Raw genomic sequence first — 13,640 nt, 5'->3', positions numbered from 1 at the left:
TTGTCAGCTTCTACCTTTTGGGTATAATTGTTCTCAAACACCAGTGCCTAATCCTGTCATTTTGCGGAAGAACATCTATAGCTCTTGTAGGCTTAATTTCTTTCTTTTGTAACAGACTTTTTTGTTGTTGTTGTTGTTTTGTTTTGTTTTGTTTTTCGTAACAGACTTGTTTTTAATTTCCCTTTATTCCTTCATGTGAATTGCCAGCCTTCCCTTTTAGCTTGTTAAGAATGGATAAACTTAAAAATATGTCTGGGTCGGGCCCACTGGTCAGTATTGAACCAATCTTGGGCCAGAGATGTAGCTCAGCGGCACAGCTCTTTCCTGACAAGCTCAAGGTCCAGAGTTCGATCCCCAGTACAAAAAAAAAAAAAAAATTATATGTGTGTGTGTGTGTGTGTGTGTGTGTGTGTAACCGATCTTTATGATACATAAAGAAATGGGATTTAAAACCTCTTATTTTATTTTATTTTACCTCTTGGTGCTAACAGGGTTTGAACCCAGGGCCTTTGCACTGAACTGCATGTTCAGAACAGGTTTTCTTTTATGTCTTCCTAACACTTTTTAAGATAGACTTTCAGTTGCTAAATTGGCCAGCTGGGCTCAAACTTGTGATTCTCTTGCCTCAGCCCCCTAGAATGCAGGGATTATAGAAATGGCCACCATGCCAAGTAGTATTTCTACTTTTTTAGAGGTAAAAGAAGAAGCTTTTGGCCTTTTTATGAGATAATTTTGGCTACCCTCAAACAGATGCAGAACAGTTACTAGCAGGCAACATACAAAAAGATGGATAATCTATGGTAAAGGAACAAAATGCTTTTAAAAATTTTAATGCTCATTTATTTTAAGCAACGTTTGAATCAGCAAATTTTTGATGTAACAATTCAGAGAGTTTTCTGCCATAGAGTTTACAGATTGCTATCTTTTATACCTTCAAATAAATATTTAAATCTACAAATGTTTTTTAAAAAGATAAATTCCTCTCTCTTTTCTAAAATGTGTATCTTAATAGCATCTAAAATTCTTGTGCCTTTTTTATTTCATAATTTAGCCATTGGTTGTTCTTGTTATGGGGCCACCCTGCTTTGAACCAAGCTGTTGGTTAGCTATTTACATGTGATATTTCAAGAAATGGAAGACAGACCACTTCTGACTGTGCTAACCAAACCCTGACCCCTCTTGGTAACAGAATCAGAAATATACCTTTCTTGCACAACTTCCTCTCTGTAATCATATTGTTCAGTGGAAATGTAGTAACCCTCTTCTTTTCAATTCTGCAGTATTTTCAGGGGTGATGTAGAAGAAGATGCATAAGAAATTGAAGCATAAGAAATAATAGTATAGGAAACTGAAAGACATGGTTTATGAGCTGGGTGCTGTCACTCATAGTTGTGTGATAATGTATTCCTCTTAGTCTAGGTTTCTTCCTCATCTATGAGGTAGGAATAATGATACTTATGTTAGAGTTTGCTGAGAGGATTGAGTGATGGCATTAATGTTCAATAAATGCTAGTTTCAATCTCTGTACTACTGACATCTTGGGCCAGATGATTCTTTGTTGAAGGGTAGTCCTTTCATGGTAATTTATTCAACACTTACTCTTCTTTTGATGTTTGTCAGAGGCTTGTTTATGGCCCTTTCCCTTTCAATAACTTTATTACATAGAACAGGGAACCAGGGTGGGGATTTGACTGGTTACTGCTATATTTATTTTCACTAAAATCCCAGGATTAGGTAAATAAGCACAATACTGCTGTATGGTTCCATAGCATCTCATGTGAGCCTCGAGGAGCATCTTCATTTATCTCTGGTATGCCCCCTCTGACAGGTGGACCACATTTTGGATATTCAGGGATTAGTGTCAATTCAGAGCTAGTATCCAGTAACCTTCAAAAGGATTGCCTTTCTGCAGTAGATAGCCACTGTGTGTGTGTGGGGGGGGTTGCTGCATATTGTTCTTGTCAAAAGTGGGAGAACAATAGCATATACAATGTGGTCATGTTTTGGGCCCCAGTAATCTTAGTTTAATCCTCCTTGCCCTAATATCTTTTGAATGTATTCCACATTTGCTCCCCAGACTCCTGCTGATAAAATTGGTTTATACTCTGCAGTTATTTTTGGTGTAAAGGTAGTCTTCTCAGAGTAGAGCTTGAACTTCTTTCTGAGCTCTTTTGGATTATGAGACTATTATAAAGAGTAGTTGGAGTAGCTTCTGAAGAAAACTGGTGTCCCTCTGTCAAACAACTTTGAAAGGGTGTTGAGGGTGAGGTATTGGAAGTATGGACCTCCTCAGAGGGATCAAGTAGCTGCTTTCAGCAGGGAAGTTCAGCAGAATTAGAATTCAGTGTTCTTATTCTCATTTTTGTTTGCACAGATTTCTACATAATTGAGATTATTCTACTTTCCAGACAGTACTCTTATGTTAACATATTAGAATGCAGGTTTGCTTGTTTAATTGGCTTTGGAACCCTTTCCATCAAACTCTAGACTTAATCCTTAGTTCTCTCAGCTTGACAGCTATGAGGTAAGACCTTCTAAGCCATAGACTTTCCAGCCATCTATTTGGAAATTCACAGCTTTCAATTGCTTTGTGGACATTCTCCAGGATAGCCAGAAGCTGCCCCAGCCTTTTTTGCCATCTGTGAAGTCAGTGTGTTCATCAGCTACTTGGATTTCCAGCACCCTGCCCTTCACCTGCATTCCATCCTGTAAAGAGAGTCTAACAATGGGATTGTTTATTAAGGAGTTAAAGACAAGGCTAAGGGTACCAAGCAAGGGATGGTGAACGCATCGTTCTCCTCAGCAAGGTCAGGAAGCTGTTATTACTCCTAGGCTTTCAACTATAACTGTGGGAGAAGGGGATGCCTAGTAGAAACTGTGGTCTTAGGAAGCAAAATAATTGCTGTCAGAAATAGAGCAGGAGGCATAAATAACTTTAGAAACCATAAGGAGTAGCAGTTGAACCTTGTCTTTGACAAAGGAGCCAACCATCCTCACTGGAGGAAAGATAGCCTCTTTAATAAATGGTGTTGGAAAAACTGGATTTCAACTTACCAAAGATTAAAACTAGATCCCTATCTTTCACTGTGCACTAAACCAAATAGATTAAAGATCTAAATATTGAAACAGAAATACTAAAGTTGCTGGAAAATAAATTAAGTAGAGTTCTTGAAGACATTGGCATAGGAAAAGACTTTATGAACAAATCCTGAGCAGCATGAGAACTTACACAAAGAATCAACAACGGGGATCTCATCCTATTAAAAAGCTGCAACACAAGGGAAACCACCAACAGAGCTAAGAGACAACCTACAATGTGGGAAAAAATTTTTACCAGCTGCTCCTCAGACAAAAGACTGCTATCTAGAATATATAAAGAACTCAAAAAAAATCTTACCCCCAAAATAAAAAGACCCAATTCAAAAATGGGCATCTGAAGTGAACAGACATTTCTCAAATAAGTAAAAGCAGCAAATAAATATATGAAAAAATGTTCAACATCACTAGTCATTCAAGAGATGCAGATGAAAACAACACTGAAATTTCACCTTGCTCCAGAAAAAATGGCTGCTATCAAGAAATCAACCAATAATAAATGCTGGTGGGGCTGTGGGGAGAAAGAAACCCTTCTCAATTCTTGGTGGAAGTGCAGACTGGTGCAACCACTGTGGAAATCAATATGGAGATATTTGAAAGAACTAGGACTAGAGGTTTCATTTGACCCAGCTATCCCTCTGCTGGGCATCTTTCCAAAAGCATTTAAAAAATCATGCCACAGTGATATATGTGCACCCATGTTTATAGTGGCACAGTTTGTAATAGCTAAAACTTGGAAACAGCCCAATTACCCATCAACTGGAGACTAGAGAAGGTGTGGTTTTCTATAAAATGGAATACTGGGGCCAGGGATTTAGCTCTGTGGTTCCACTGCCTGCCTTGCAAACACAAAGTTCCAAGTTTGATTACTGGTACCAAAAAAATAAAATAAAGTGAAGTACTACTCAGCCATAAAGAATGAGAAATTAGAGTTATTTATAGCTAAATGGATGTACATTGAGGCCATACTCTTAAGTATAATAAATAGGACACACGAGTAAATACCAAGTAGTTCTCTGGTGTGAAAAACTAAATAAGGTCCAAGTGGTATAATTGATAGTGTGAAATAGAAAGAAAATAGCTAAGCAGAAGGGGATGTTGGAGGGAAGTTGGAAGGGTAGGGAAAGGAAATAATGGAAAAGAAAAAAATATGAAAACAGTCTTTGTAAACAGGGAAGGGTGAAGGGAGTGAAGGAAGGGCAGGGGAATGGGGAAAAAATAAGAACCAAGATAAATCATGTAAAGGTACAAGATCCCAGTAACAAATGTAACTGTATTGTTTGCTTTAAATGTACCAAAAACTTAGTGGGGAGGGTAGCAGTTGGCATGGTTGGGAGTAGCATTTACCAGGCAGGGTAAATGGATACTGTCTAGCACAATTTCCAGAGTGGAAGCTCCAGCCCAGATTGAGCGTGTTCCTTGACCGCAGGCTTCTACACTCAGCTGCCTTCTCTTCCTGTATTGGATGTCCCCTGGGTACTTTCTGTGAAACAGCTTATCCAGCTCTTTCCTTCATGTCATGCCACTCAGTGTGATATCCTACTGTCCCTTCTAAAGGGAAGGCCCAAGGCCTTATATTTTCCTAAATCTGTTCTTGTACGCTGTAGCATAGTGAGGCACAGACATTTAAGTTTGTACATAATAAAGTACCAGTGAAACCTACCACCTATATCCTACATTCTCTCTCTCTTTTTTTCATCTGGTTTGGTTTTTTGAGACAGGGTTTCACTTTGTAATTCAGACTGGCCATGAACTCATGGCAATCTTCCTGTCTCAGCTTCCCAAGTGCCAGAATTACACCCAGCTCCCTCCCTCCCTCCCTCCTTCCCTTCCTTCCTCTCCCCCACTTACTTTCTGTCTGTCTGTCTTTCTTTCTTAGTACATGATTGCAGTACATAATGCTTACTTCCTTTCTGGAGCGCTGATAGATGTACATAATACCATTTAATTCATTTTTCATCTCCTTCTCTTCCCCACCCTTCCCTCTTCCTCCATTTCATGATGGTTAAGCTAGGCGTGGTGGTGCATGCCTGAATCTCAGTGCGCTGGGAGGCTGAGGCAGGAGAATCTCAAATTCAAGCCCATTCTGCAAGACCCTTTACAAAATTTTTTAAAAAGAAAGAAATAAAAAGGGCTAGGGATGTAATTCAGTGCATAACCCTGGGTTCAATCTCCCTTACCAATAATAATAATAATAATAATAATAATAATAATAATAATAATAACAGCAAATTGTCAAATACAACAAAAGCCATGTCCTACATTCTCAACAGAAAGATGTGGATAGTATAGCTCATAATTTTCCCCCTCTAGCCAATGTTGCAGGTTGAGAAGGGTGAACTAAGATGGATCCTGGGTAAAGTTAATCTGTCTTAGTAGAGTGATGGGGGCTCCCTCTGCTCTACTACTTAACCAGTAGATGACTGTGACTGGAGGGTGAGGCTCTGGTCATCCAACTAGAGTTCCTTTTTTTTTTTTAATTGAGTTTATTGGTACATTTTAGGTATACAGTACAGTTACATTCATCGTTGGGATCTTGTACCTTTACGTGACAGGTCTTGGTTCTCATTTTTTCCCCTTGTCCCTGCCCTCCCTTCACCCCCTACTCTCCTCCCCATTTACAAACACTTTATTTCCATCTTTTCTTTTCTCACATTTTTTTCTTTTCCCTTATTACCTTTCCCCTACCCTTCCCACTTTCCCTACACCTTTATCCCTTTTCTTCCAATTTCACATTGTTAATTATCTCATTAGGATCTTGTGTCCTATTATAGTTTTTCATATCAGAGAAATTATTCCAACTAGAGTTCCTTGATGCGAGTTAACCCTCACTCCACATGACCTGCAGAATATAAACTTGTGGAACTTCTGTAATAAGGAAGGTACATGGGATACAAATGTTTGTGGGTTCGTGAAAGGAACATAACAAAATCTCTAACCCACACTGAGCAATAGTAAATTCCTACCAGAATAAACATCAGACGGATCCTACTTAGAAAGAATGACAGATGGTAATACTAGTTTAAAACTGTTTTGCTAAAAATTTTTTTTTCTGTTAAGGTTTCATGATGGAATTTGAACATTACCTCAAGAGGCTTCATATTTTGAATTAGTTCATTGTTCTCATCCTCCTGGTTATTTCTTTGGACTCATTTTTTGATATCACTTTGAGGTATTAAATACAAAAAGAGGATACCATGGACTACAAGGAAAGCTGTCCAAGTGTAAGCATTCCCAGCTCTGATGAACACAGAGAGAAAAAGAAGAGGTTTACTGTAAGTATATAATGTAATGCATACGGGGAAAAGTGGTTACAGAGGATATTCCTGTGCCGTGATTTGTTCTCCCTAACCAGAATGCACCTTGTCCCCTATATCCAGATTTTACTGTGTGTGTGTGTGTGTGTGTGTGTGTGTGTATGTGTGTGCACGCACGTGCATGCACATATGCATGGTACTGGGAGTTGAACCCAGCACCTTTGCATGGAGCAATGCTATCCCTGTCCCTTTTTATATTTTTTTATTTTGAGACAGTCTTAAATTGCTAAGTTTTCAAGGCTGGGCTTGAATTTGCAATCTCTTGCCTCAACCTCCCTTTGCATTGAGATTATAGACATGAGCCACTATGTCTGGCTCAAATTTTTCTTTTTTAGTGTAAAATTTTGTCTATTTACATGTCCCCTTAGAGAATCTTATGACACTGTCTCATGGATCCTCTTAACCAGAAAATGTATGCATTTGTACATGTTTATCTGCCTACTGATAATTTTATGTGTCCTGTCAGGTATCATGGGCTCCTGAAGTCACAGGTCCCATATTAAAAACTGCTGTCTTGAACTTTCCACAGTATATTTCTTATGGTTTTTATTCTTTTATATCATATAAAAATAATTTTTAAAATATTCTACTTTATCTCTTTTTTCACTTTTATTTTTTAACACCTACTGTAGTATCTACTGTAGGACTTTAGAAAGCATATATACAAGGAATTTTTGCTGAATCCATATGATCAGTGACTATTATTGGAGAGTAGTCATCTTTCTGATTATAATGAAATATACAATATTGTTTTAATTCCAGTAGTTTGGTTAATATATGCAGAGATCTCCTGCTCTTGTTCTCCTGAAAAAATAATATTATTTTTCTTACTGGTAGCTGATCTAGTCTTCCCTGTAAGTTTCCCTTTGCCCCCAGTGAGTAGTGTGAAGTTCATTTAATGTAATGCTTTTAATATTTAGTTTGATCTCAATAAAAATGTCCAGGTTGTCACAATTCTGCTTTTCCCCCCCTCTGCTTCCCCAGGTTGTTATCTTGGTTTATGGGAGAAGCGTTCCTTTTCACAGGGTCTGTTGAGAAGACTGACCTCATAGTAGCCTGGTGGAGGCTTTTGTACTTTTGACATCCTTCTAATTCAGTGGTGCCAAACCTATGCCACACATACCACTGCCAGCTGTTTGCTATCATTGAAAGCTTCAAAAGATTCACTGCCACTGTTCTAGATCTTTGCTGTTCTGATTTTAGAGTGGCCAGTCTGGCAAATATCCAGCTATGGTTGACATGATCTACCCTTGGGCATTTAATCAGTATCCATTGCTGGCATCTGCAGTTCCTGGACTAACTGGATCTCTTCTTCTCTGGTTTGCCCAGGTTCTTAGAGGTGCTCCCTGTCCATTCAGTGCCTTGGCTCTTGAAGCTAAAGAACCACCTGAGGTTTTGACACATCTTTTCCTGCTTTTGGCTCAGTGGCCCACATCTGCCCTCTACTGAGGGACTCACCTGTTGGGCCTCATGACAAATAACTTTCAACTCAGAGTCCATGGCACATAGGAATTGAGGAAAGCTGAAAAGTTAAACTAAACTCTTTGTGTAGCATTGCACGCTGCTTTCTTAACTATTGGGGGCTGAATTCCCCCAAATAGTTGCTTTCTCCCAAGGTCTCAGTTAGGCAGCAGGAAAACAGTCCATCATCCCATTCTCCTGCCTTCTTAAATAAACACATCTCCTATGTCCTGCACTAAAGCACAGAGTAGAGGTATTGGAGTGTGTATCTGGCTATTTACCTGCCCTCAGCCTCTGCATTCCAGGATTATCTTTACAAATATGCATTTGCTACACATTAGTATAAGCATATTTTTAGCAATATCACATTGAAGATAAACAAGATAAAATAGCAGGATGTGTGCAAGTTTTTCCCGTTTCCATCAGTATTTATTGTTTTTGTTGTGAGACAGGCTTTCTCTTTGTAGCCCTGGCTAGCCTCAAATTGTGATCCTCCTGACTCAGTCTCCCAGGAACTAGGATTACAGTCTTGTACCACCATGCCAAGCTTCCTCTCCTTTTTACCCCCTTTTGGCCATTTTCTCCTTCAGCGACTTATATTACAAATGTGGGCAGTTGGTTATCTCAGATGTCTTGATTTTCAGATAGAGGTATTTCTGTATCTTCTTGGAAAGGATCAGGAAGGCCTTTCAAAGTATTCTTAGCTGTTCCAGTGCTGTGCCCTGAGTTCTCAGAGGCCCTGTCTAAATCACCTTGTTCGTTTACTTTCTTAAAATTCTCAATTTTGTCTAATTTAAGAGGCTCATCTGGCTACTTAAAATATAAAATAGCACCTTTGCACCCTATCCTATCCCTTTTACTCTCTGTCCTACTTACCATACTTAAATTAATAGTTGTTATCACCACCTGACATATTTTGTGTGTTTTTATATATCCCTTGCCTGCTGGAATGCAAGATACTTTGAAGCAAGAACTTTATTCTTTCCCCAACCCCTAGAATAGAAATAGTAAATGTTCCTTGAGTATTTGTTGAGCTGCTGTTGAATGAAAATAGTACTAAGTTCATGTGATAGTTGCTAGATCACTACGGTGCAGTCCTCAGTTCTCAAGAAACTTGGTTCTAATCAACTCGTTTAGACCCCCACCTGTCTTTGTCACTGGGACAAAATACCCAACACCCGCAACTCCAAGTAGAAGAAGTATATTTTGGCTTACGTTTTAGAAGTTTTGGTCCATACATGGTCAGTCAGTTCCAGACAGAACTGGCATACAGAAAGTGCCTGAGTGGCGGAAAGCTGTTCACTGCATGTTGGACAGGAAGTAGAGAGGAAAGGCAGAACCAGGAAGGAAGATATACCCTACCAGTTCATGCACCCAGTGACCCACCTCTTCCAACCAAACCCCATCTTTTAACAGCCCGTCAGCTGTATCACCCCCCATAATCCAGTCACCTTTCAGAAGCCCCACTTTTGAGGCTTGGGGAGTGTGCATCCAGATATAAATTAGAGTGCAACTGCACCAAACATAGACTCAGCCAGCTTCAGCAAGCCCAGATGCTTGTATTACACTTAGCAACAAAACAGACATTGTATAAATAGCCAATAATATTTTTATGTCTTTTATCTATTCTTTAGATAAAACTTCTAGCAGTCATATGTTGCAGTCTAGAGTGGGTTTTTTTTTTTTTCTGTTTTATATTTTCTTTTTGGGTGGTACTGGTGATCGAACCCAGGGAGTGCTGGGATATGTCCTCAGCACTTTTTATTTTTTTATTTTGAGACAGTATCTTGCTTAGTTGCTCAGACTGGCCTCAAACTTTTGAACCTGCTATGTCAGCCTCCTAATTTAAGATGTCTTAACCTTTTATACCAATTTTACATTATATTTTTGTCAGTGAATTTCTATATTATGCACTAGAGTTTCAGTGGGAAGCTAGAGTGATACAACCCTAGCTTGTAAGGAATTTACATTCTAAAGAAACACTCAAATAAAAATAATAGGATAATTTAGTATCATAATAAGTGTTACACTGCTTTCTGTGAAATTCTCTTTTGATGACCAAAATATTTTTTAAAATTTGAAGTTTTTGTTTTTGCCTGTTTGTATTTTATTAGAACTTATTTAATAAGCACTTGCTTATAATCATACTGTTAAGTAACTTTACAAGGCCTTATTTCCTGTAAATGTATTTTCTGTAGAGTCCCTACAGTCTGGAATCTAGGCTTAGTTCTAGTTTTTGTTTTGTTTTGTTTTTTTTTGTTTTTTGCGGAGTTTTTTTGTACTTTGATAGTCAGGGGAGGCTTCCTGACCTTTCTAGGGACTACTCTCATCAAGAAGTCAGCACAAAGGCTGAGGATTTAGCTCAGTGGTACGTGACACTGCCTGCCTCACAAGCACAAGGTCCTGAGTTCAATCCTTGATACAAAAAAAAAAAAAAACCCAAAAACAAAAAACCATCAGCACAAAGAATTTAAGAAGCTCACAGTCATAGAAACCAGTTTCTTGTCCTTTTACAGTGCTTCCAGGCCAGCCTAACCCTTAATGCCTTGTCAGATATATCTACATTCTAGTCTTGGTTAACTTTATTGGCGTCTTTTCTTCTTCAGCGTCTTCATCTGGGGAGTGTTAACTAATTCTAACATTAATAAAAAACATAAAACTGAGACTAAAATCTAAATCTTCCATCAGAACCAGTATTAAATCATCAAGTTTTAGATAGATTATACCCAGTAGATCCTTCTTTTTTTGTTATTATTCATCACAACTAACATTATATTATTTAAATAAAATTAGTTTTTATTGATACATCTTGCAGTATATAATGTTTACATTCCATGTAGAGTTGGTACATACACATCTTAATTCCTTTTTTCATCTGTTTTCCTTCCCCTAACTCCGCCTCTTAATCCCCTTCCAATTTGAGAAAGATCTCTCACCTTACTTCTATTATCCATCTTTTATTTTGCTTTTTATTTATAATTTGGGTTTCTCATATAAGAGAAACCACAAAATCTTTAAAATCGTGTGTCTTATTTATTTCACTTAACGTTGCTGTCTTAAGGTACCTTCTTGGTTGACCAGAAGAACCTGATTGTCACATGTATCTCATGTGGTGCCCAAGTGCTTTTTCTAATGATCTGAGTGTTAACATCCTTTGCCCAGGGTGATTGATACCAATGACATTGTCTCAACTTTCAGTGCGACTTTATCCCCTCTCTCACAGAGGAATATGACTTTATATTTGGGTGCCCTTCATTGAAAGTATGGCCCTGTTAGTGCAATAATCTCTTAAAACAGCACTACAGAACTCATACAGTATCAGAACAGTGCTTTTCTAATAGCATTGTCTAATATTAACTTGTGAGTGTAGATTTCCTATCGTTCATGGAAAAGGAGAATTTATACACATTTGTGTGCCTGTCTTCTGTGATAAACCTGGTTTTTTCTTTTAAGGTGTCAAACTGACTTTAGGCAATTATACTGTAAGCCACCAAACCAACTCATATTCCTCATCTAGTCATACTGTAAAAAATGAGATTAGTAACCCAAGCCTTACATCAGCCGTCTTTTCCTCATATAACTGTATTCTTGTTTTTCCTTTAGCAATGATACAAGGTCTGTGGTGTTTTCTGATAACTTCTTAACAATATTTTGAATTATATTCTGAGAGTACCTGTGGGATGAATTAGAGTTATATCTATCTAAAACTTGATGATTTAATACTGGTTCTGATGGAAGGTTTAGATTTTAGTCTCAGTTTTATGTTTTTTATTAAGTGTATGAACTTGGGCAAGTTACTTTTTTGTTCTCATTTAGTAAGTGTTATAGGACTTGTTTTTAATGTCATAGAGTTGCTTATTATGATTCTGTTTGAGAGTACGTATATGAAAATAACAAACTCCTTTGGAATTAGAAAATCTGTGGGTGAATTCTTAGTTTGAAAAATACTGTAGGAAAGATGACCTAGCACAGTGGTGGTGAACCTATGGTATGTATGCATGTTGTTTTTAAGGCAAAAGATGTTAATATATGAGTTATTATTCCTAAACTAAAACCTCAGTATTCAGGTTTAATTTCAGTGTTGGTACTTCGTTATAAATAAGTGGGTTTTGGGTTGCAGTTTGGGCATTCACCTCTAAAGCATTTGCCACCACTCACTGACTTAGAAGGAAGAGAACTTATATTTGACTGTTTTTGCTGTGCCAGGCAAAGCTTTTGAAAATACTTTATAATTTCAGTAAATAGTGCTGGAGAAGAAAAGAGGAAAATGGCATCAATTGAATTTGTAATGTTTTATTCTTAGGAACAAAACCTAAAGGAAGAATGGCCAAATATTAGAATTCAGTAGATCTAAATAATAAGTATATATGTGTTTATTATGTAATTCTCTGAAAATTACTGAAATATATTACAACATTTAAAACATACTTTTTGCCAATACAAACTGTTTCAGTTAATATGCTTATGTACTTGGAGAATCATATATAAACCTTAATATCAGTTTCATGAATGCAAAAAATAATTTATACATATTTAAATAGGTAAGAGGTTTTTTTTGGTCAAAATTTATTAAATTATGTTTTTTTATTTTTACAGGTTTATAAAGTTCTAGTCTCTGTGGGAAGGAGTGAATGGTTTGTCTTCAGGAGATATGCAGAGTTTGACAAACTTTACAACACTGTAAGTAATAGTCTGTAGGATTTCTATTGAAAACAAAACACCTGAGAAAAATCCCAGAATTATATGAATGACTAAATTAATACATATAAAAGGGATTTTCAAAAGAATCCTAACTTTGGAATTCTTACGTAAAAGGATGGAGAAGACTGTTGAGCAGTTCCAAATAAGCCAAGAAAAAGAGAGTTTTTTTCATCGTGATATTTCTGGCTAAACCACCCAACTATAAGCTTTAGATCTGAAAGTCTATTATGAGCCCATTCTCCTTCTGTATTTCATTCTTAGTTAGAAATAAGTCCTAGCTTCCATATTGGACATAGCTAATACAACTGAAATAATTGACTTTCTATCAGTGGCTTGGGGGTGGGGAATAAAAAAGACCAGTAGATCACTAAATAATTAAAGCCAGTACATACGTATATACACACACACAAATATATAAGTATATATTATTCAGGTATTAAAGATATTGATAATCTAGTATCTATAGTTGTATGTACAGTACTTTCCAAAGTAAACAGATAGACTCCAAATCCATTCTAACTCATCAGGCCACATCTCACCAGATGAAAGAGTTCAAAGAATGCCTTCTGAGTTAGTTGTTAGAATCACAAATTAGGACAGCTTTGGATTCCAAGCTTTTCTATGGTTAAGAAAAAAAAAAAGTCCGGGGGTTTAGCTGAGTGGTTCCACAGCGTGTCTCACAAGCGTGAAGGTCCCGAGTTCAATCCCCGGTTCAAAAAAAAAAAAACAAAAAAAGAATATTAATAAAAGGAAGGCTAAAAGAGGATATTGAAAACAAAACTTACCAACTTTCTCAGAAAACTATTGTCAATTTATTCATGTCAAGAGAACATAAAGAGACTGTCTTTTCTTGAGGTAACAACAAATGGTGTTTAATACATTCAGCAAAATGCACAGTTCTAGTTTAAGCAGTTAACATAGACAGTCTCCTTTAAGCCAAATCTAAGATTCTTGCTCAAATTGTCCTCATTTTACAGGTAAGAAAACTGAGGCATAGAGATATTAAGTAACTTATCCAAGGTCACAGAGATGCCAAGTGTTTTATTGGGACCAAATGGGATGATT

At 37.2% G+C, this 13,640-nt stretch overlaps 1 protein-coding gene across 7 annotated transcripts in view; it reads left to right on the top strand.

Annotated features, from left to right (window-relative positions):
* The window catches only part of LOC104853501 (serine/threonine-protein kinase Sgk3), a 161,070-nt gene that overhangs the window by 105,924 nt on the left and 41,506 nt on the right, over positions 1–13,640 (top strand). For 5 of the 7 annotated variants that reach the window (XM_019205621.2, XM_019205620.2, XM_019205623.2 and 2 more), the window contains 2 exons: positions 6,157–6,371; positions 12,471–12,554. In XM_019205621.2, the coding sequence (XP_019061166.1) occupies positions 6,294–6,371; positions 12,471–12,554 (162 nt within the window). In that variant the 5' untranslated portion in view covers positions 6,157–6,293. The remainder of the gene's footprint in view (positions 1–6,156; positions 6,372–12,470; positions 12,555–13,640) is intronic. The other 2 variants (XM_033760642.1, XM_010611460.3) reach the window with 1 other exon arrangement.

The sequence above is a fragment of the Fukomys damarensis genome, unplaced genomic scaffold (genome assembly GCF_012274545.1).
Source record: "Fukomys damarensis isolate Sample0158 unplaced genomic scaffold, DMR_v1.0_HiC HiC_scaffold_5, whole genome shotgun sequence".
Taxonomy (NCBI): domain Eukaryota; kingdom Metazoa; phylum Chordata; class Mammalia; order Rodentia; family Bathyergidae; genus Fukomys; species Fukomys damarensis.
The sequence above is the reverse complement of the archived record's forward strand: the minus strand, read 5'-3'. Positions and strand labels throughout refer to the sequence as shown.